At 36.6% G+C, this 21,167-nt stretch overlaps 3 protein-coding genes across 3 annotated transcripts; all 3 read right to left on the reverse strand.

Annotated features, from left to right (window-relative positions):
- Positions 1 to 127: 127 nt before the first annotated feature.
- Positions 128 to 6,991, reverse strand: LOC146164920 (metalloproteinase inhibitor 2-like). The gene is made up of 6 exons (XM_083381996.1): positions 6,855 to 6,991; positions 5,555 to 5,691; positions 4,765 to 4,901; positions 3,741 to 3,855; positions 2,309 to 2,490; positions 128 to 1,026 (listed from the first exon to the last, which is right to left on the reverse strand). The coding sequence occupies exons 2-6, from the start codon at positions 5,673 to 5,675 to the stop codon at positions 859 to 861; spliced, it is 723 nt and encodes a 240-aa protein (XP_083238122.1). The 5' UTR covers positions 5,676 to 5,691; positions 6,855 to 6,991; the 3' UTR covers positions 128 to 858.
- Positions 6,992 to 8,856: 1,865 nt separating this feature from the next.
- On the reverse strand, positions 8,857 to 14,805 carry LOC146164921 (metalloproteinase inhibitor 3-like). The gene is made up of 5 exons (XM_083382853.1): positions 14,673 to 14,805; positions 12,591 to 12,721; positions 11,795 to 11,900; positions 10,605 to 10,789; positions 8,857 to 9,561 (listed from the first exon to the last, which is right to left on the reverse strand). The coding sequence occupies exons 1-5, from the start codon at positions 14,794 to 14,796 to the stop codon at positions 9,394 to 9,396; spliced, it is 714 nt and encodes a 237-aa protein (XP_083238979.1). The 5' UTR covers positions 14,797 to 14,805; the 3' UTR covers positions 8,857 to 9,393.
- Positions 14,806 to 16,940: 2,135 nt separating this feature from the next.
- Positions 16,941 to 19,302, reverse strand: LOC146164922 (metalloproteinase inhibitor 1-like). Its single transcript, XM_083380882.1, has 5 exons — positions 19,173 to 19,302; positions 18,811 to 18,944; positions 18,219 to 18,342; positions 17,835 to 18,004; positions 16,941 to 17,111 (listed from the first exon to the last, which is right to left on the reverse strand). The coding sequence occupies exons 1-5, from the start codon at positions 19,291 to 19,293 to the stop codon at positions 16,941 to 16,943; spliced, it is 720 nt and encodes a 239-aa protein (XP_083237008.1). The 5' UTR covers positions 19,294 to 19,302.
- Positions 19,303 to 21,167: the final 1,865 nt, after the last annotated feature.

Below are 21,167 nucleotides of genomic sequence, written 5' to 3' on the forward strand. Positions count from 1 at the left end.
CCTTGGTGTTCAATTTAAAATGGAATAATTTTCTTTAATAAACGAAATAATAAAAAAGCTTTGTCTTCTCCTTGTATGTATTTGAACTCGATTTCAGTTTTAAATTTTTATAATTTCGACCAAAACAGCGGATTTCTTAATTTTATTACGTTGATTTGTAAAGTGGGATTCAAAAGTTCAATGCCGACCCTGAATAGCACAAAGCAAAATAATTTTTAAAGGTTTTTGTTACAAAAACGTTGAAGAATCCGTGATTTAATGAGATGCGTGCATGGGATTTATACAATAGGACGGCACAAACTTACAGAGATTAAGTCAGCGGTATAACCGTAGTGAAGAGACAACACGCGGAGCGAGTATTGGCCGAAATACACTCTACCAACGAGTAACATTTCGTGGCAGTATATTAATTAAATAAATGCCTGCGAAAGCGTTTGATTTGTGCCAATCTATAGTTTAATCAGTATCAGTCTAATCTAAAAGAAAGCACTATACGAAGTTCAGCACTACGAAGAGAATCGGCTATTTAGCCTATTGAGCTAAATAGGTTGATCGGTCAAGAAATTTGTTTGTAAGCAATGCACGAGGGAAGCTTGCAGTGTGATTCAAACGCACGAATTTATAGGTTAACGTTGTTTCAGATGACGAATGCCACTTCTACAATGTGACCAAGTCCAGTTGAAAAGTACACATAGATTTGACGAAGGGCAAATATTTGCAAACAAGTAAATATGAAAGTTCAGGGCTTTTTTAGGGTTGTGCGAAAGCTTATCAAGACATTCAATACAATTTTTTTTTTATGGTGCCACCTGATTTCCTTATTTAGAATTAGACAAATACAGCCATTTACAGAGATTGCTAATAGATAGTATCATTCTTCTTAAGTATTGGTCCCAGCTCCTTGAATCCTTTCACCCAAACGCATTGTGATTTGCGTCGAATGCAAACGGTCTGAAACAACAAGTAGTCCACGTATCCTTCAGAACGTTGTTCCACGGCGTAGCATTGGTCGTTTGTCGGCCTTTCCTTAAAATAGATAAATCAACGTGTCAAATAGTAGGCTATATTGGGCACATCTTACGGGAATATTGGACTATAAGATCACGATGAAGAATGTAACGTATTTTAGTTTTTAGAGAACAATATAAATGTCAAGAAAACCATGGTATCAAAACACCATTGTAACCTTCTAGTGTTAATCACTGCAAAGGTAAAAAAAGATTGTTTGGGCCTAAATTAGAGGCACCTATCATTACACAGAATTCCATCGACACAAGCAAGTGTTATGAACAAGTCTATTTGAAAAGTTCCGGTCAAGTTAATTGCAAAACAAGTTTAGTCCAATCCAAGTCTTTTTTACAAATAGCAAGTACAAGCAATTAACTATACCCAAATCCAGTCCTAGCCAAGTCATTATTATAACAAAAGTCCACTATAAGATACGCCCTTGTCATTTAGAATATATATTAAGCCCTTGTCATTCAATATATATATTAAGCCCTTGTCATTCAATATATATATTAAACTTAAAAAATAAGAATACGCTTCATTCTGAGCAATAATTTGTCTAGAAAACGTCAAAAACAAAGCAAATAGAAAGCTGGAATTTTGCATTTGGTAGTTGACGATAACCCGACTGAATTGTATTGAATTAAAGCAGTTAAGTTTAAGTCAAGCCATTTGCGTAAATGACTCAAGTCTAAGTACAGTTATTTATCCAATCGATACGTTAATTTTGCTCGAAAGACTTGAGTTAGGTTAAGTCATTCGAAAACAATGACTTAAGTGCGTTTAAGTCAAGTCATTGACTTGAGTCATTACAACACTGACAAAAAACACTACAAAACATAAAAACACAAACATCTAATTAAGTCGAGTCATTTATCTAATTTACTCAAGAATTCAATGAAACATGCATACACAAATGTGTGTTTACAAATGTGATCTAGCCCTTCTGAAGCTGCTTTTTGACCAACGATTACAGCTTACGTATAATTAGTACACCGAAAGCCATCGCAGACTCACCGAATCTGTCAATCAATGATGCAAGCAGAGCAGGCTAAAAATTCTGCTTGCATCACAGATTTGGTGAGTCTGTGACGGCTTTCGGTGTATTACTTAAGCATTGTCATTTTTCTTAAATTACTCGAGTTAGTTCAAGTCATTTGAAACAATGACTAAATAAGTGCACTTAAGTCGAGTAATTCCCATCGAGTAAAAAAGTCAGTCGAGTAAAAGAGTCATTACAACACTGACACAAACCCCAAAAATATAAAAACACAATCATTTTGTCATTAGACGTGCTTACAATGCATCTAACTGGTTCGCCGCTGAGCAGTGTACAATCAACGATCTCGCACTCTCGGCATCCGTCCGAGTAACGAAAAATCCAGTTGATGAGAAGGAACGTTCTCTGCAAGCGGTTTAGGTTTGATAGATCGGTGTACTGGTCGCAACTTCCAATGTAGAGTCTGTCGTCACGTGCATACCCTATTGGCAAATCGTAGTTATTAATTCAGGAGTTAAAGTGAAACATTTTCTTACCAGATTACATTAAAAAATCACATAATGACGTCACACAGTTACGTCATAAGGGGACCTCTAAACAAATAACTTTTTAGGAAAGCTGAGCTTATCGTTCGATGTAGTGCTCAAATATGTAACAAACTCTAAGTTAAACATATTTAAGGAGACGGCGGATGGCCTGGTGACAAAAGGACATTACGTGATAAAAAACATTTCTTAACGATACAACGGACCTAAAATCAAAACAAATACCGGAACGCCGTTTCGGATCGTTACCGCTTACTTCCACCACTGTATTTAATGGATAAAAGCACCCAAACCAGGGCTGCGGAGTCGGTTAAAAACAACCCGAGTCCGATTCCCGAGTCCGACTCAGGCCAAATGTAAGATGTTGTCGAGTCTCGAGTCCAGTTCTGACTCTACAGCCTGTATTTTACCCAATTACGCAACTAAATTAAGGTCCACTTACATTGGTTTCAAAAATGATCCACCCGCTTTACATGGTTTAAAAATATTTTAACTTTTGCTATTAGGCTACACTTTTGCAACATTTTACCGCCTTAACAGTCTTAAAATTTGATACTGCGCAGGCGCACGTCGGACTCGGGACTCGGGTAGTTTTACGCGGTCTTACTCGAGTCCGAGTCCCGAGTCCGACTCCGACTCCAGCAAAACAAACCGAGTCCGTCGAGTCCCGAGTCCCGAGTCCGACTCCGACTCCGGCAAAACAAACCGACTCCGTCGAGTCCCTAGTCCCGAGTCCGACTCCGACTCCGCAGCCCTAACACCGAGATGGAAAAGTACTAGACGCGGCAGTGAGAAACAGTTTATTTGAAATGCTGTAACCATTTTTCACCGAAATTCGTTTAAAACAAGTCCATGTGGTTCTAATTTGTTGTTACGTTTGACTTCCGGATTTGGGATAGTCCAATTCAAAACGATTTTGTTGATTGTGTTGCGACGTATTAAGTTGTTCTGAGTTCGTTTCTCAGATGCTTCAATAAATGACCAAGTTTTTGCAAATCACGAAAGAGTAGGCCTATTTAAAATATGAATACCAGGTCGCAAAACTTGTATCATTGATACCTCAATGGAAACATTTTTGGGCATTTAAATCTTATTTAGCCGGAACATTTTAGACCGTTCCGGCTTACTTTCATTACTAATTAAATACTTTGTTTTGTGATTCTCCGCCTCAAAATAATTTATCCCACCTCCAACTACGGCGTAGGTTGTGCCAACTTTCAGCGCGACCTCACACGAATCGTAGCTGGTGTAGATGTAGTGACGGGCCCTGGTTGAATCGAGTCGGCTGGTTTCTTTGTACAGCTGGAAACAACGTTGGTGTACATTAGAACCGAAAAAAAGTAAAACACTGAGTAACCAAAACTTAATGTTTAAACAGGAGGTTCTATAACCTTTGGACACTACCAGGGGGGTAAAACTACAAAAGTCCTTTTTTTCAAAAAAAGTCCGTAACCAGAACGATTCGGCTATTAAGGCAATCAATATTGGTCAAAAAAACACATTCAAACCGCTATATCAGGTAATGATATACTTGGTATAAGATTTCTATATTATAAGGCGAAAACATATTTTAACATGGTCCTATAGCGCGAGGCTCCTCGATTAGGTTATGGCTCTTTTTAGCGTTAAAAATGCTTTTGCCGAACACATAGCACAAAACTCAGTCAAACCTTTATCAGTAACTAAAAACAGCTCAAACATATATGGCATTACCATTATCAGAACTGTTATTTGCATTCTCTGGACAGAAATTTCACGTCCAGAGTACACTACGAACCTCGTACGAGTTTATTTCTTTTTACTAGGTCACAATTAAATATTTAAAAAGGTCCCGCGCTGCTTCGAGTACAGTGCGTCTGTAATCAGAGCTTATCCAAAAAGAGGAACAGCAAAAATGGGCAACGTAAACTTTAATAAACTTGTTTGTTTGACACATTTTTGTGACATTTTTGTTCCAAACTTTTTAATGATTTAGGTATACACACCCTTGGTAGCTAATTAAATCCGATATGGTATTAAATTGATAATAAATTACTATATCATTTTATTATGATTTCTAAAAGGTTAACAAACGAAACCATTGAAGACCAATATAGAACTTAGAAGTTAATTTGCTTTTCTTTGCCTTTTTTTAGTATAATTATACAAAGTCAAAAAATCGGAATTATTTATGGGGATATAAAGTAATACTATTGGAGGGCCACAGCTTACTTTGAATTTTTCGACAGTATATCGACGAAACGAGGGGTAGGGTCCGTCGGTCAAATAAGAACGCAGCGGAATTACACGTCCTCCAGAACCTTCGACACTATCCACGTAGTCATCCGCGGTGACTTTGAAGATAAATGCTTGAAAAAAAAAATGGAAATTAGGATATTTCAGATCCGATAGAAGTGTTGTATTGACCAATGACTTGCCTTGAATGCAAGTCACTGTTATTATTGACTTAATTTGACTCAAGTCTTTTGAACAAAATGACCAGACTTGGACTCTATAGCCTATAGGCTTTTTGTCAACTGACGTGACTTAATTATAAGTGCTTTATTTGAAACGTTTCAACAAAGGATAATTTACATCAACATCTAAACGTAAAAAGATACTCGCTATGTAATTTGTTTTATATTTACTGTGTCAAATACATCTTGAAATACGATAAATTTACTGTTTCAAATAGTTTAACATACTTTTAATAACATGTCTTAACTTAATATCAATTAAAAATGACTTGAATTAGGTTATTTTACAAAATACTTTATTAAGACTCAACACGTGTTTAGGAAACCGTTTCAACATTATTGAGGATCGCAAAAGCTGATTTCGTCTTGTTTTTTTATTATGGACCGTAAAACATCTGTAAAGTTGTCACAGGACTGCAAAGTATCTTTTTCAGAAAAGGTTTAGAACCCGTGTATTATAACATCATAATTATATGTCACTTTGTGACGTCACGTAGGGAGAATCCATGCAGCCCAAAAGGTTTTCATAAAATATTTCCACCTACCTAGCTGACCTTCGCAGAATCCCGCTTGAGGATGATAATTATGGTAACAGTCGCACGCCTGTAAGGACCGTAGCATTGTTACCATGACAACCAGAGCAAGAGCGAGTCCACGTGTCTTCATCGTTTCTATTAAGAACCTAACCATCAACAGCAAACTTAAAATTTATTTACAGGAACGTTGTTTCAATAACTTGAAGCGGAAAGAGTAGAACCTTTAACCCAATAGGCAATAGTGGTCTACCATTTAAATACTAGTAGTTGCATTTCTCTAATGGCTTAGGATAGAAAGTCATCTCGTACATGCACATGGGCAAAAACGAATATATCCTTGTTTCTTTTTTTCGTTTTGCTTGCAAAATGTTTGTTTTATGAAAGTGTTGCACCTCCACAATATTTATTATTATTTATAGGCCACAGCAGGGGTCTTCAGATGCGACCCGCCGGGTTTATTAATCCGTCCCGCGGCATGTGTCGCTAATAAAGATAAAGTACAGTTTAAATCTTGTTGAATTCAATTCCCTAAATCTATATAGATATATTTCATTCGAGTTAACAAAGCTCGACGAAAACGTCATACCCGGCTCTCTATCGTCAAACATTACAGTTATCTGAAAAGTTTGGTCAACCTTTGGCAACAGTAAAGGCCCGTTTACACTACAGCTGCACCGAGCTGAGCAAAGCGTAATTTGCATTTAAATTCTATTGTGGCGAGCGTTTCACGCTTTGCTAAACTCAAGCCCAGTGCAGCAGCTGCAGCTAGCTTAAAGTTACGCTTTGCTAAACTCAAGCCCCGTGCAGCTGGAAAAAATACGCTTTAGAGCGATTTTCACGCTTTGCTAAACTCAAGCCCATAGTGCAGCTATAGAAAAACGTTACGTTTTGTCGCAATTTTTACGCCCAGCGCAGCTCACTGCAGCTGTAGTAAAAACAATTCCACGCCCAGTGCAGCTCAGCTCCGCTCAGTGCAGCTGTAGTGTAAACGGATCTTAACGCTATAATTGTTATTCATATAGGGGAATTTGAGAAATAAATTTCATCACCCTATCGAATTTTTTTGTTTGAATATATCGATTTTGCTCGACAAAAAGGTATAATGTGAGATATTCGAAATCGGCAACAATCTGTAACGCTAACAAACGAAACAAAACCTCTATAGAGGATAAATATATATAAAAAAGAAGAAAGAACGCAAAAGCCTCAAAAACTATATTTCCTAATATAAAAAGTACATATGCGATGAAGGCATTGGATTACCTTACTCCAAGCAAAAAACGTTACACAAATTGCATAAACGACTTACCGGTTTGCAGTTCAAATTGATTTAAAAGCTGCACCTTGAATAATACTTCGCAATAGCAGCAGACCTGAACAGACCTGCAATTTGCAAATGCACTGCCGACAGGATGTGTACTGAAACGAGCTACTTGCAGCAAGTACTTGAAGATCAAGGACCGAAGAACAGTTTCCGCCTTATTTAATGTACGTAAGTGGGTTGATAAGTGATCTTTAATGTTTCAAAATCTTTCCTTTTCAAAATCTTTCAAAATCCTTTCAAATTTTGTGTAAAAGTTGCCATATTTTTTAGCTTATTTTACTGGGACACCCCTAAGAATTTAACTGACAGTTTTGAGATGAGTATTCTAACATGACAGCACAAATTCACGTCGTGCCGTGATGACATCATAAATCCACGTTAAGCGTGTCTTTCATTCTACCACAGGTAACTTAAAGTTGCCTGTTGTTAACACTTTAAGGAACAATAAAAAGTCACACATCACTCTAGCTTGCAGAGTGGCTAAACAGATCAACCAACGCAAATTACCGATACAAAAAAAAAATTTGCGGGCTACAATATACAAAAATAAAAACTATGAAAAATTTGCTAAACACGCCGAGGTATTTTGATCACAGTGTCTTATAAATTATATTTAGTTTTTAGTGGATTTAGACGATTCTCAGCAAGTTTTAAATTGTTCGGTGACGTTTCACTCCACTGACCTATTTACTAAATTACTCGGCTCCAATATTGCTCCGTAACTTAAACTCATACATGATTTACAAAGGAATTATAGTGCAGTGCTATAAAAACGGGGGATCAGACTTAGCATCGTCCAATTACAAAGCTGTACTCTTTTTCTCCAATTTAAAATCGGTTTTAAAAAGTATAGTGAGATAGTATAATCGTTATGATTGTTTTGTAAAGCTTTTGCACATACCACAGGTTAGAGGAAACGGTTTATTAGTATGAAACAAAAAGCCAATGTGCAGAAAACGCTAAATTAGGTTTACTTTTTGCAGGTGTCCAAATACCAATGTAAAGTCATTTTTTCATGTTTGGTAAAGAGTCAATTTGGTTAAATATTTTCAAACAGTTGCAAGCTTAAGTCGATTTGTTGTTCTGCTGGTCACCTTGAGGGAATCTTTTCCTCTAAACTGTCCGCTAAACTTAGTGAATTGTCATTTCATTTACAACATAGTAAATTTTATAGCAACGCGTTACTCGCAAAATATCGCACGGAAACGAGAAGAGTGGTGCACCAAATCCAACATTTTTCTGCAGACACTCGTTGTGATTGGGCGACTCCTTTATAACAAAAACGGATTAATTACATTAACTAATAATATTGATAATCAATTTATAAGTTGTATATGATCAAAACTTTGCTGTACTTAACTAAAGTTAAAAATGGAAGTAACAGGCTCGATACCCATAATTTTTGTTTAAAGTTTACCAAAAAATACAACGTTGAAAAAGCCAATATCGGAATTCGCAGCAAAACTATTGCATAAATTTATGTATTTTTTAAAGATGTTGAGCTATATCGATTACCATAATCCAAGCAAAACACTTTTGTTACACTTATTATATAAACGACGTACAGGCTTGCAGTTGGAATTGATTAAAAAGTTGCCCCTTGAATAATACTTCGTAATAGCAGTAGACCTGAACAGACCTGAAATTTCCAAATGCACTGCTGAAAAGATGTGTACTGCAACGAACTACTTCAAGTACTTCAAGATCAATGACCGAAGAACAGTTTCCGCCTTTTTAATGTACTTGAATGGTTGGCGAGTGACCTTTAACAACCTTTAGGGATCTTTCAAAAAAATCCTTTTGGAAGAATGCAATTTTTATAGCTTTTTTCAACGTGACACCCCTAGGCAGTTGTTTAGTACAATTTTGACCAAAAGATTGGTTTGCAGAAATCGTTTATTCGCAAAGCGAAAACCACGGCACAGCGAACGTTAAATTCACGTCAATTTATAAACTGGCGCGCGAAACGTTGTTATATGATTCGAGGTACAACTAAAATGCATGCAAGACGTGTATGAGGTCATTACAGCCAGAGACGACCAACAGCCTAAGCCAGCGGCCCAATCATAAAATAACCCACATATAAAACAAAATGTGGAACGATATGCACTATGTTCACCAAAAATGCGTTCAAGTATGCTACTCTACCATACATATGGGATTCGGTTGGCCAGCCAGGCATTGACAGATAAACTTAAAGTGGGATTCGAACTCACGACCATAGTACTGAGATCATGGCCTCACCTTTGACAGATACATACATTTGAAGAGCAATTTATAAAGTGTCCAAACCAAGTTCAAACAAACGTAGATTTGTCGAGGAAATAATTGCAAAACCATGCTAATCATCTTTAAGCTTTTGTGTGTGGCGCGGGTCCGATACTTTTCGTCATGTGAATGCATCAAGTGTGCTATTATATTTAATCATACAGAGATATAGCGACTAAAGTATATAAGAAGTACTTTGTGCTTCCTAAATTTGTATTTCGGGTATAGTAATAAATCAAAAATTTTTATTCACTTGCTAATAGATAGTATCATTCTTTGTAAGTATCGGGCCAAGCTCTTTAAATCCCTTCACCCAAACGCATTGTGAATTGCGGCGAACGCAAACGGTTTGAAACGACCAGTATTCCACGTATCCATCAGAATCCTGGTTGACGGCGTAGCATTGGTCCTTCGTCGGTCCTTCCTTTATAATTCAAAAGCAGGACAAATAAGACAAAAATATAAAACATAAACTGTTGCTACTAGGCATAATATCATAATCAAAACATTGACCATGAAATAGTAGACTGATTTCGGTTAGTCCCTTAAAGGCCCTAGGTTTATTTCAGAATATAATTAGTAGGCTATTACCGTGGTCGGCAAACCGGTCCGCGAGGAGTTGGTTACCGGTCCGTAGCAGGGTTGTAAGATTAAAATTTTGTTGAAAAACGAACTTAAGTATCCTTATTTTGTTTTTTTATTGAAATGAACCGTTTTATTGAAAGTTTTATTGAAATGAGCCGCGGGCTGGGTTAAACTAAATTGTTTGGCTGGTCTGATGCCGCTCGCGGGTTCCAATAAGTTCAATAATTCTTAGATGGGAGCATCTCTTTGCGGCAAAACAAGCATAAAGTTCGTATTGAAAGTTGTAATTAATTTTTCTTTCCTGAACATTTGTTGTTTTTTGAATAACGGTCCGCGACAAAACTTTAGTTTTAAACCGGTCCGCAGTGCAAAAAAGGTTGCCGACCCCTGGGCTATTAGATGTAACTTACGGGTCTAAATGGGCGTTATAAATAATTACATATATTTGTTGAGAACAATATGGAATTATCGATATGATTATAGCACCCAATGTATTGACCATGTGTTCTATTAAGTAAAAGGCATTGATTCCTTATATCTTTTGTTAACCACTTGCTTTAATGATATCCTGCGAATTACATGAAAAGTTCGAATCAGTACCGGTAATAAAGAATTGGTTTTGTGTCATTTACACTTTTTGTGGTATAGGCCTGCCTGTTTAATATATATGAGGGGCGTAAGGCGTGGATATAATGAAATAGTTAAAGTTTAAGAGCCACTGGTATCCGTTTGTAAAGTTAGTTAGTTACTCTCTTCAGCATTAACATTCGTATTGAAAGAAAACTGTATTCACTCGACCACTTAATGTAGCTTAGATCTAAATCTCAGTTGCTGTAGCCACTCTTCCTTAAAATTTCAATGCCTTTTTAAACAGTTACTTACCGGTATGCATTTGACTGGCCGGCCATAAATCTCTGTGCAATCTAGGACCTCACAATTGTTACACCCGCTTGGGTAGCGAAAATTAAAGTTGATTAGGAGAATTTTTTGCATCCAGGGCGTCAGACGTGACATATCAGTCAATTGGTCGCAAGCGTAGACGAAAAGACGGCCTTGGGACACGTGACCTGTATGTAATATTTTAGAGGAAAAAATACTCCACTTGGCAAAAACTAAAATATTTAATTTCACACATAGGTATACATATAAATATTCATTGGGCAAAGTGTTTTCATTTATTTTATTTAAAACCGACTGCCAAAACCTATAGTTACGTTTTGGGAGCCCGCCTATTGGATGGCCTTATTCTTTGCAATAAGACAATGCTAAATGTGAAAGGCCTATATTTTAAAAAAATATTTATTAAACAAAATGTTTTTTTCTAACTATTATCTTTAAATATATTTAAGGGTTTGACCGTATTATGAGTATTAGGACCCTCCTAAATTTAACACATCTGAATTATTTACTTAACTATCGGAATGTTTAAGAATATCGGATCGGAGCCGATACCGGTTGGCTCCTATAGTAAGAGGTGAATTCAGGATTTTGACCATGAACAAATTCAGGGATGACGTCATAATATGACGTTGTAAAACGAGTAGGAACCTCAAGTTCGTTGCGCGGGCGTGAAAAAAACTATTTATCTTTGTTTAAACAGCATATTGGTAATTTTACAAGAAGACGTAACGCGTTCGCACATGAAATATTTTCGCACGTGTGAAATAAATGCAGAAAAAATCACATTGCAGAGTTAATGCGCTCACACAGTACAACGTACCAGTATGCGTAGCACCTTTTGACTGAAGAGATTTCTTTCAAACGGTTTAAAACTTACTAGAAAATTAAACAAGTTCGCGCAAACGCGAATACAATTTCCATCTACATAGTAAAAGTTGGCAAAAAAACACTTTTGAAGGGGGCATGGCTTGGGTGCTCGGTAATTACACTTAAGTCTTGAACGAGAAACTTTGTTTTTTTGGTTTGGTATACCACTCGCCATCGAGTATTGGCACTGATCCAAAAATATGGAACCTAATTCTTCGGTACTGAAATAGTCAATCATTTCAAATCGAAGGATGTTGTTATGCGTTTCTTTACTTCGCACTGATTTTAATAATGATACAACCCACCTCCGACAACAGCATAGGTTGTGCCAACTGAGAGTAAGACCCCACACGAATCGTAGTTGGAGTAGACGTAGTGACTTGAACGGAGCCGACTGTGTTTTTTGTAAATCTGAAAAATGATTGTGTCTTTATACGAGGTATTGCAACAATACGAATCTTGCCCAACATCTACAATAGGGGTCAACAACCTACGGCCGGCAAACGCCCCGCTACTTGTTTGAAAGTTTAAAGCAATATACATACGTTTTTCTTAAGACTAATTTTATTAGATCATTTGCAAAAAATCCTACGTCTGTCCCTGATCATCACTTTTTAAAGTAAGACCTTAAAAATGCATTTTTCACCAACAGAAATGGTCTCACTTTTTTACAGTCCGCTGAGACCTTTGAGTTAGGCATACGGCTATAGAAAAATGTAAAAATGTTGCCAACCCCTCCTAAACTTCAATCACAGATTTGAAAATGAAGTGTTACTCATTTTGTAAAAAGGTTTTCAAAGCAGGACTGCGGAGTCGGAGTCGGACTTCTCGAGTAAGACTACGCATGACTACCCGAGTCCAGAGTCCGATGTGTGCAACCGCAGTACCGAATTTAAAACCTACAAGGCCCCAAACAGCAAACTAAGGTGGAATAGCAATTATTTAAAAAAATCCACACTGTGTGTGTTGTAAATGATTGAAATATGAAATGTAGAGTCGGAGCCGGAGTCGGCATTATTGGCAAAGTAGCCTGAGTCGGCTCGGCACTCAGAATTCGAACTCTCCGCAGCCCTGGTACAAAGTATATTAACTTCAGCTTACTTTAAGGTTTTCAACTGTGAAGCGTTGATTCGTCTCGGAAGGCGCCCAGTCACGAAAAAAGTTTGAAACCACACGCTCTTCGTCACCGACGGTCTGCACGTAGTCGTTTGCGACTACTTTAAAGATGAAGGCTGCGGAAATGTAAACCCAATACAATATACCAATGTACTGAAAAATAATTATCAACCTTACAAGTTGTCCACCTGATCCGTTAGAAATTAGTGCATAACTAAGCTAAAAGGTTTATGAAAATTAGGGCATCCAAAGGCAGAAAAGTCTGTCTTTTAAACTTTGAAATCGTGGCAATACACTAATTTGGATCTTTAGGTAAACTCCCGGCGTAGATAAGTTAAAAATACTTGCTGAAACTTCACAAGAGAAAGCAAAAAAATGTGAGATTAATAACACTTGGCCTACCTTAAACCCAACGCTAACCCGAATCCTTACCCAAATAATGTGCGTTAATTTATTAATTATTGGAACGCTGGGGGAAAAAGCCCAAACTCGGATGGGCATAAGATAGTTTCTCGTCCATTCTATATAGGATTGTTACGTCACAAATTAAGGTATTAGGACCCGAAGCGTTTATAATTATAAAATTAACGCACATTATTTGAGGATGCTGGTTAATGTTTGGGTTCGGTTGGGTTAAGTAGTATTAAACCTAATCTTCTTATGCACAAGTCAAACTAGTGCATTGTATAAGACCTCAAAGTCTAACAGTCAGACTTTGTCCTTAGGATGCACTAATTGTCGCAGACGTTTTTTGCTTAGAACTGCACTAGTTTCTGACGGATCGGGTGACTTGTCTGTCAGGTGTTAATTTAATACAAGGATTAGGACATTGTTGGTGTGAAATTCGAACATTTTAGGACAAATGATAATTTAGCATAAACCTAGTGCAAGACTAATGGGAATCAATGGAGGTAACTGTTATTGGCGAGCCAAAATTCCTTACAAAGTTACAAAACGTTTAGTCGTTAACAGTAGTCCAATAATAATTTTGTCTTTCTGTTAAATTTGATTTCCCTACAAAACTGCAACACCAAAATTTTATTGCCGAAATTCTGTAGAAGTTTTTGGAAAAGGTTACGTAAAAAGTTATGATACCGCTGAAAAGTAGAAATACTTTGCCTGTATTCAGGACTTATTCCGATTTCTACGATTACACTGGTCAACAGCAAATTTTAAACGGAGATGTGATAGATTGTTTCTTAATGTGTTTTCGGCACTGATTCTGAAAATGTCCTCATTTTTTTTTCTAGCAAATCAGGTTTTTGAAATATTCGCATTTTAATTTTTAATTTATTGCTGTATTATTAACATAGGCAAATTGAGCACTGTGACCTAATCCAACTATAATATGACTCACACACCATTTTTTTTTTACAAACCGTCGGACACAGCTGGTAAAATTAGGACAATTTATCATTTTTTGTCCGAATTTTAGGCCATCTGGCAACCCTGCTGTTAACTAACTCTTCGGGATTATATGACTAGTGTTACGTCATAAACGAAATGCTGGCGTAAATAAAGAAACGAAATAGAGAGAGAGAGAGAAAAAAAAGAAAAAAAGAGAGAGACACGCTCATAAACAATACTCTTGGTAGGCATCGTAGCCTTTTTTTGGGAATTTTACGATTCGACTAGAAGAGCCACAAAAAACCTTTCGTCGAGCCACAGTTTGCCCACCCCTGATCTATGTTATCCGAAAGTACCTATCATCTTTAGCCTCCATATCAAACAGACATATCAGATTAACAAACGACAGCTCGCCGAGCAATTTAATTCGACCCACGGCTCAATTTGCATAAGTTGATGCAAAAATTAATCCTTTAAAATTAACCTTTTTTTTTGAGGGGGTGATTTTTATTGATGAATTACGCTTTTAAGACACTCCAACTGTTCCGAAACTCTGACCAGTCGTAACCTAAATATTAACAGCTGTCTTTTACAAGAAATCAAAATTTATTTTGAGTGTATTTCAAATCCCCTTTTACCCAACCCTTCAAGGGCATCTACTGTTTCCAAAGCGGCCCACTGCCAAAATAATTACCCACTCCTGCTCTACATGCTGCTTACCGTATTCATCCTTACAGAACCTGGATTGTGGATGATACAGATGTGTGCAGTCACAAGCCAGTGAAGAGTCCAGCATTTTTACCACGACAAGCATAGCGAGTAAGAGTCCGATATAAGGTGCCATTTCACTTCTCGGAACCTAAAAATAAAACAAACAAAGTTTACTTTTCTATTTTGAAAACAGGGTAGTTAGTGTAACAGGTTAGCGTCACATACATTTGTAACCCTTATATTAAAAGTTAAAAGGCTTTCTAAAGTTATGAAATTTTATTTTTATTATATTCTTATGTTCCCTACTATTGAGGTGATTTCCAATCAAATAGGTTTTTAATTTCATATACAGAATAATTTAATTTTGAACCAAATTACATTAATTTGTTTGGAGGTAGGAGCAGTATGCTTGGAGGTTCTAGTAAGACGTAGCAAATATAGTCAGCCTATGTTGAATATGAATAAAGATATATTTAAAACGTTCAAAAAGCTACTAACTTATGCTAGGCTTTGATGTTCTTGATAGAGTTAAAAAAATAATTCTAATTTATATTTTTTTAACATTAATTTACGAAAATAAACAAAAAATAGAAATATTAAACCAGATTAAAAAAACAAAATAAATAGTGTGTTTGTTTTACATCGTTGTTAGCATATTATGCAAAACGCTAATATATCAAACTACTTACAGTTAGCAGCTCGCGTAGCTTCTACAGTTGCAGCTCAAAATGATACTTCAATACAGTAATGGCGCGCTGGAGCGGAAATGGGCAAATGAAACCCCGATAGTATATATATAGCCAATAGGATCAAATCGCCAGTAGGAAATGATTCACTAACAGGAGCACTTATTGAAACGCACAAGTCCTGCTACAAGCACTTCGGACTCCACTACCATTTCCGCAACCTTTTATTTATGTTAGGTCGCCTTGCAAGCTTATGTATAGGCAAATCCATCTCGACCTTTAAGGTAAGGTCGTAACAGCTGCTTTGATCAGAACTTGAACCGTTTCAGCCAATAAAAAGGAAATTGGTTTAAAGCTATGGTCCCCAACATTTTTTTAGTGCGACCCAAATATAAGTTTTGTGAACACCTATTGTGACCAATATTCGGAAAACTAATATGAAATAGGTTAGTAATTTTGTTAATTCTTTGAGAAAAATTAAAAAAAAATGTAATGGCGTTTTACTCAACTGACGTGTTTACTAAACTATTCATCTACATTCTACAATATTGTTTCGCAATTTTAATTGAACTCATACAGGAGTTTTAAAGGAAGTGACATGTTGCAATAATTCAGTTTAATAAGACAATACCAAAGAGTTGCGTTTGGCGAAAAGAATCAGTGTATGCTGGGTTGAACATATTGTTTATCAACAAATTTATACCAGTCTAATTTTTGACAGACTTTGATCGGCCCGGCACGATCTATTTTTTACCCTTTTTTACCCAAACAAGAGTCGCGACCCATAGGCTACTTTGGGAACCACTGTACTAAAGGCGTATGTTTACTACGCTTAAATAAAACCCTAAAAAATAGGCTTATTGATGCGCATAAATCGCCATATGTTAACGAACTTCAAACAGTCTACAACCATCTCACGGATCATAATTTATAATCAAATAAGACACCGGAATTCAACAATATGTGTGTCAAGTAATCTCTACAAGGCAAAAGACCATCATAACTTGAGTAGTTTTACAGTAAAAAGAGGGACAAGACATGGTACCCTTGCCAATTATAGAGCTGCACGCTTTTTCGCCATTTCAAACTCAGTTTAAAAAGATAAATAGTAAGATAGTATGTTCGTTATGATTGTTTTGTAAAAGCTTTTGCACATACCACTGGTTTCCAGAAAGGGTTTATTGGTAGGAAGCAAAAAAGCCAGTGTACAGAAACCGCTAAATTAGGCCTATTTAGCAGGTATCTACAGTAAACAAATTCTTTCAACCCGGTGAAGGGTCAATTTGGTTAAATGTTTTCAAACAGTGCGAATACAACACGTCTCATACAAGCTGAAGGCAAATAAATTGCTTTACCATTCAGCTTATGGGACAATATTTTTCTTTTTAGTTCCTCGATAATGTAAACTATAATTGTCCTGCGAATTATGCTTAATATGATTTGGTTAGGTACAAATTCAACACCGGTATAGAGTAGCCGGACGCTAAACTGTCTTTTATTTACAATGAAGCAAATTTACAGTAACGTGTTACTGGCAAAATATCGTAGAGAAAACAGAAGTGTGGTGCACCAAATGTGATCTCGCGGTTGTTCAATTGCCACCGGTAAGTAGTACAGACGGGGATTGGTTTGTTGAAATCACCCGATAACCGTTCAACCAGATGCAGCGCGATTTACGACGAAGGCAAACCGATTGAAAGTTGGAGAAGTGTCTTGACGTCCCAACCTTTTTCTGCAGACACTCGTTGCGATTGGGCGGTTCCTTCGTAACGAACAAGATTAAACCAAGAAACATAAAAAGCGAAAATTCTTCTGGCAAATCTATTTTTTCTGAAGATCTTTGAGCTTTTCATTTACTGTCGAAAGCACATCGTGAAAACTATTTTTAAAAATGTGGAGGGACGTATTTTTCTTGTTAAAGAACGTCACAGCAAATAGGTTGTATAATAATCAAGTGCTACACCTGCAGTCCCTGCACCTTGCAAAATATTAAAACGTAAATTAAATTTGTAGTGTCAAACGCAAAGTGATGTAAACAAGCCATTTTTAAAAGACTGAAGATTTACATGAAATGTTTTCGTTATTTGTATTTTTACCTTTTTTAATTTTAATATTTTGTGTTTTCCTTTTTTAATGGGAGACCTTGATGCGAAATATGATTACAATCCTTTTTTAGCCCCGAAAATTTATATGACTCAACTCAGGTCTCATGTCGAAAAGTCACATAAAATATAACTTTGTGAAAACTATAAATAAAAAAACACAAAATTCATGGTAGGAACATATTTGGATATTTTTAGGGGTCCTCGACAACTGATTTTCATTTATATATAGGATAAATTTTCTTAATAGTTTTCACGGTAGCCTTACAATTAACCGCTCCAAACTCGTAACCTATAGGTCCATAACATTATTAACGCCCAAATTGAAAACTTGCAACAAGCACCTCCAAGAAATCCATTACAACAGAGAAAACACAATTTACTTCGCACGGGTCGCCGTAGTCGCAAGCCACAATCCTGCACGACTTGCAACCTCTCGGATAACGACGCACCCAGTTCCGTTCCTGGATGACCCTCTCGCGCCGGGTCAGAGTTGAAAGGTCAGCGTATGCAGCACACGAGGTCACTTCCAAGTGACCGTGGTAATACACGCCTGTGTGTTTAAGTTGTTGTGGTAAAGCGTTCTTTTTGCGGCGCTCAAAATAATGTTAAGTTTAGTTCAGGTAAACAATTAGTATTAAAGATATATAGTTCGTCGCAAAAAAAAGGTTGAGAAACACTGCTCTAGAGATTTCAGTTTTACTAGTTTCAAATGTAATTTAAGGACGTTTTCGACAGATACGGAATCATCTCTTGGCTGTACCCACCTCCAATAACGGCGTATTTGTGCCCCACTGTGTAGGCCGCACCGCACGACAACCCCGGATAGGGTTTGGTGTAAATGTACTCTATCGACTGGTTTTTGGAAAGGTCGTCGTCTCCTTGATAGAGCTGTAAACAAAAAAGACAACGGCGTTTGGGTCAAGCAGAAATAACTTGCTTCGAATTTAAACCCGAAGTAATAGGATTACCAATGTTTAAAGACTTTACTTAAACGCACTAAAGTCACTGTATTTATTCTTATCTTGACTTTGGGAGTCTTTGTATATAATTCGACCAGACTAAAGGCATCGAGTTTTAAATGTTTTTTTCATTATATAATTTTATAAAACTAGGCAATATGTATCATGTGTTACGTTTTAGCTGTTTTTATGGAACTTATTGCTCATCATTTGATTACTTTATCAATATTAATAAAAAACGTTTTATTTTTATGCCAATATAATTCCTTGAATTGTAATTAACTTGCTACCCAAACGACTTCGACTGGGATTTTAACTTTTTATTTTTTGGCAAAATTGCAAACTAATGGACTTGAAAATGTCATTTCAAAATTGACAAGTTTGCAATTTAGCTCACCTTAAACTCTTGTACTTTGTAACGACGCATCACTCCAAAGCCCACATGTTGATAAGGTATATCGGGGAGAGGGACAACCTTTCCATATTGCGAAGCACTAACGTAATCTTTTGCGACGACTTTAAACGTATAAGCTAAAAAAAGATGATGGCATGAGGTATTGCTGAAACGTCTGTAAACTGCGAAATGTCGATTTTATCGAATATAATGGCTTTTTATCGAAATTACAAAAATAAGTGTATTGCGTTCCAAAGTTTACGCAATATGTTTTTAGATTTTGTTCAAAAACCAAAACAACAGGTAATTTATTATACACTCTTTTTTTTTAAGTAAACTTAAGACTTTTATCCTTTGCAACAAACCTAGTTGACCGTGGCAAAAAGGTAGTTGTGGGTGATAGGTGACGCAATCGCACTGCGAACGAGAAAAGTCCGGTATAGAAAGAAAGACGATGGTTGCAAGAAAAAGAACGTGTGTTAACATTATGTCCGATCAAAACCTTGAACAAACAAATAAAATAATATATTTTGGGTCAAAATTATTGTGAGGGTCATTACGAGTGTATCTAAAGCAGAGGTTCCCAACTTGGGCGGTACCGCCCCCTTATGGGCGTTGGCGAGTTACAAAGGGGCGTTTTGGGTCTTTTTCTCGGCGCTGAATGGCGCCGTGGAAGGCTGCCAAGTGCGTCGCGGACAAACGGAAAACGTATTCAAAAATATTAGACATATATTTCTTAACAATTTTTTGATTTTTTTTTTCGGCAATGTAATAAAACCTAGCATGAAATTTAAAAGAAATGCCGGTTTACCCCCAAAAATCGCGCTCGCTTTGCTCGCCAACTGCGACCGGAATTCAGAATCTATAAACACTAAGGTTATCGCGTTTTCTCAAAGTAGCTTTATTACACTTTTATTTAGTAGCCTAGTATGGATGAAAAAAATCCGAGGCCCGCCTGATAAACAGTCTTAACATTTGAATAACACAATTCTTGTTAACATTTTGTAAAATGTTAAGTCTTGGTTCAGAAAGTTGAAATTTTCCTGGTAATGACATAACCTGGTGAAATAATTTATCTATAAATTCCCATAGTGAATGTATGTTAGACAACCTAAAATATTACTGACAGCTTATCAAAACGAAAGTAAAGACAATATGATGTTAGATAATGATTAATATAAAACTTTACTGTGAAGCAAGATGAGGGGGGCGATATGAAATAATATTGAGCCCAAGGGGGCACTAGTGTAAAAAAGGTTGGGCAACATTGATCTAAAGCAACAAATGGACAGTTTGCGAGTTTGACTGAAGTATGAAGAGTGCGCAATAAGAATTGATTTTCATAATAGAGTATACAAACATTGGTGTTAATTTAGGTCGTAGCTACGTTTAGCTGGATAGGAAACTTCAAAGCAAAAAGGTCGAGTAAATAGACATTATGTTGATGAAGACGTTTCGATAAATAATTGTACCATACCCTATTAAGCTGAATTGCGACGTTAACACTTAAATTTAGGAAATTTGCACTGCTTACACACTTCGTACAAAAAGTAAAGCAAAAAACACAAACTTTCTGGTTTCCTTTCTCCCACCTTGAACTGTAGCCTACCACCAAAGTAGAAACGTATAACGCAAACAAGAAATTGTTGCAAGCAGAGAAGCTGCATCTAGTGGGCGCCCAAACAAATTGCAGTAGCTCTGTAGTATTTCCGATTTCTTTGCACGAGATGTAGTAACTTTACGTAAATGGTGGACTACCGTGATGGGCTGAACCAACTATAGGCGTTAAGAAATTACCGCTATGTAGCAGTTGGGCCTAATTCTTTTCAAAATACTACACCTTACAGTTGAACGCCACATTTTTGGTTCTTAAGACAATTTAATTTTTAAATTTGTATTGCTGTTTAACACAAAGTAATACAATAACAGTTAACTTTACTTAACTATATTTCTCGAAAATTTGCTATTACTACTCTACGTCAATATACCACCATACAACATTAGTAGTGAGGTTTGTCTTTTGCTTCTTGAAACTTGCATTTCGTAAAACAAAACCATGCATTTTGAAGTTTGACGCATTTTTTTTTAAACTACCACCAATCCACCATGCTTTTCGCCCAATCCGATTCTTCGAATTTGTTGTTCGTATTTCCAGTTACAATCTCAATATAACGCTATAGTTGGCCGTCGAGCCAAGCGTAAGCAATTATGCACGTAAGGGCGCTATTCAACACGCAATTAAGTTCCGCAAAGTAGTTTAGCAAGGTTTGCTTTTCACAAATAAAAACTGACAACTAACGTAAATGTATAGTTAGGTAGATGAACACACACAACATGGTACAAAATAAAATGCTATTTAG

This window comes from Ascidiella aspersa, chromosome 2 (assembly GCF_963924565.1).
Source record: "Ascidiella aspersa chromosome 2, kaAscAspe10.2, whole genome shotgun sequence".
Classification (NCBI taxonomy): domain Eukaryota; kingdom Metazoa; phylum Chordata; class Ascidiacea; order Phlebobranchia; family Ascidiidae; genus Ascidiella; species Ascidiella aspersa.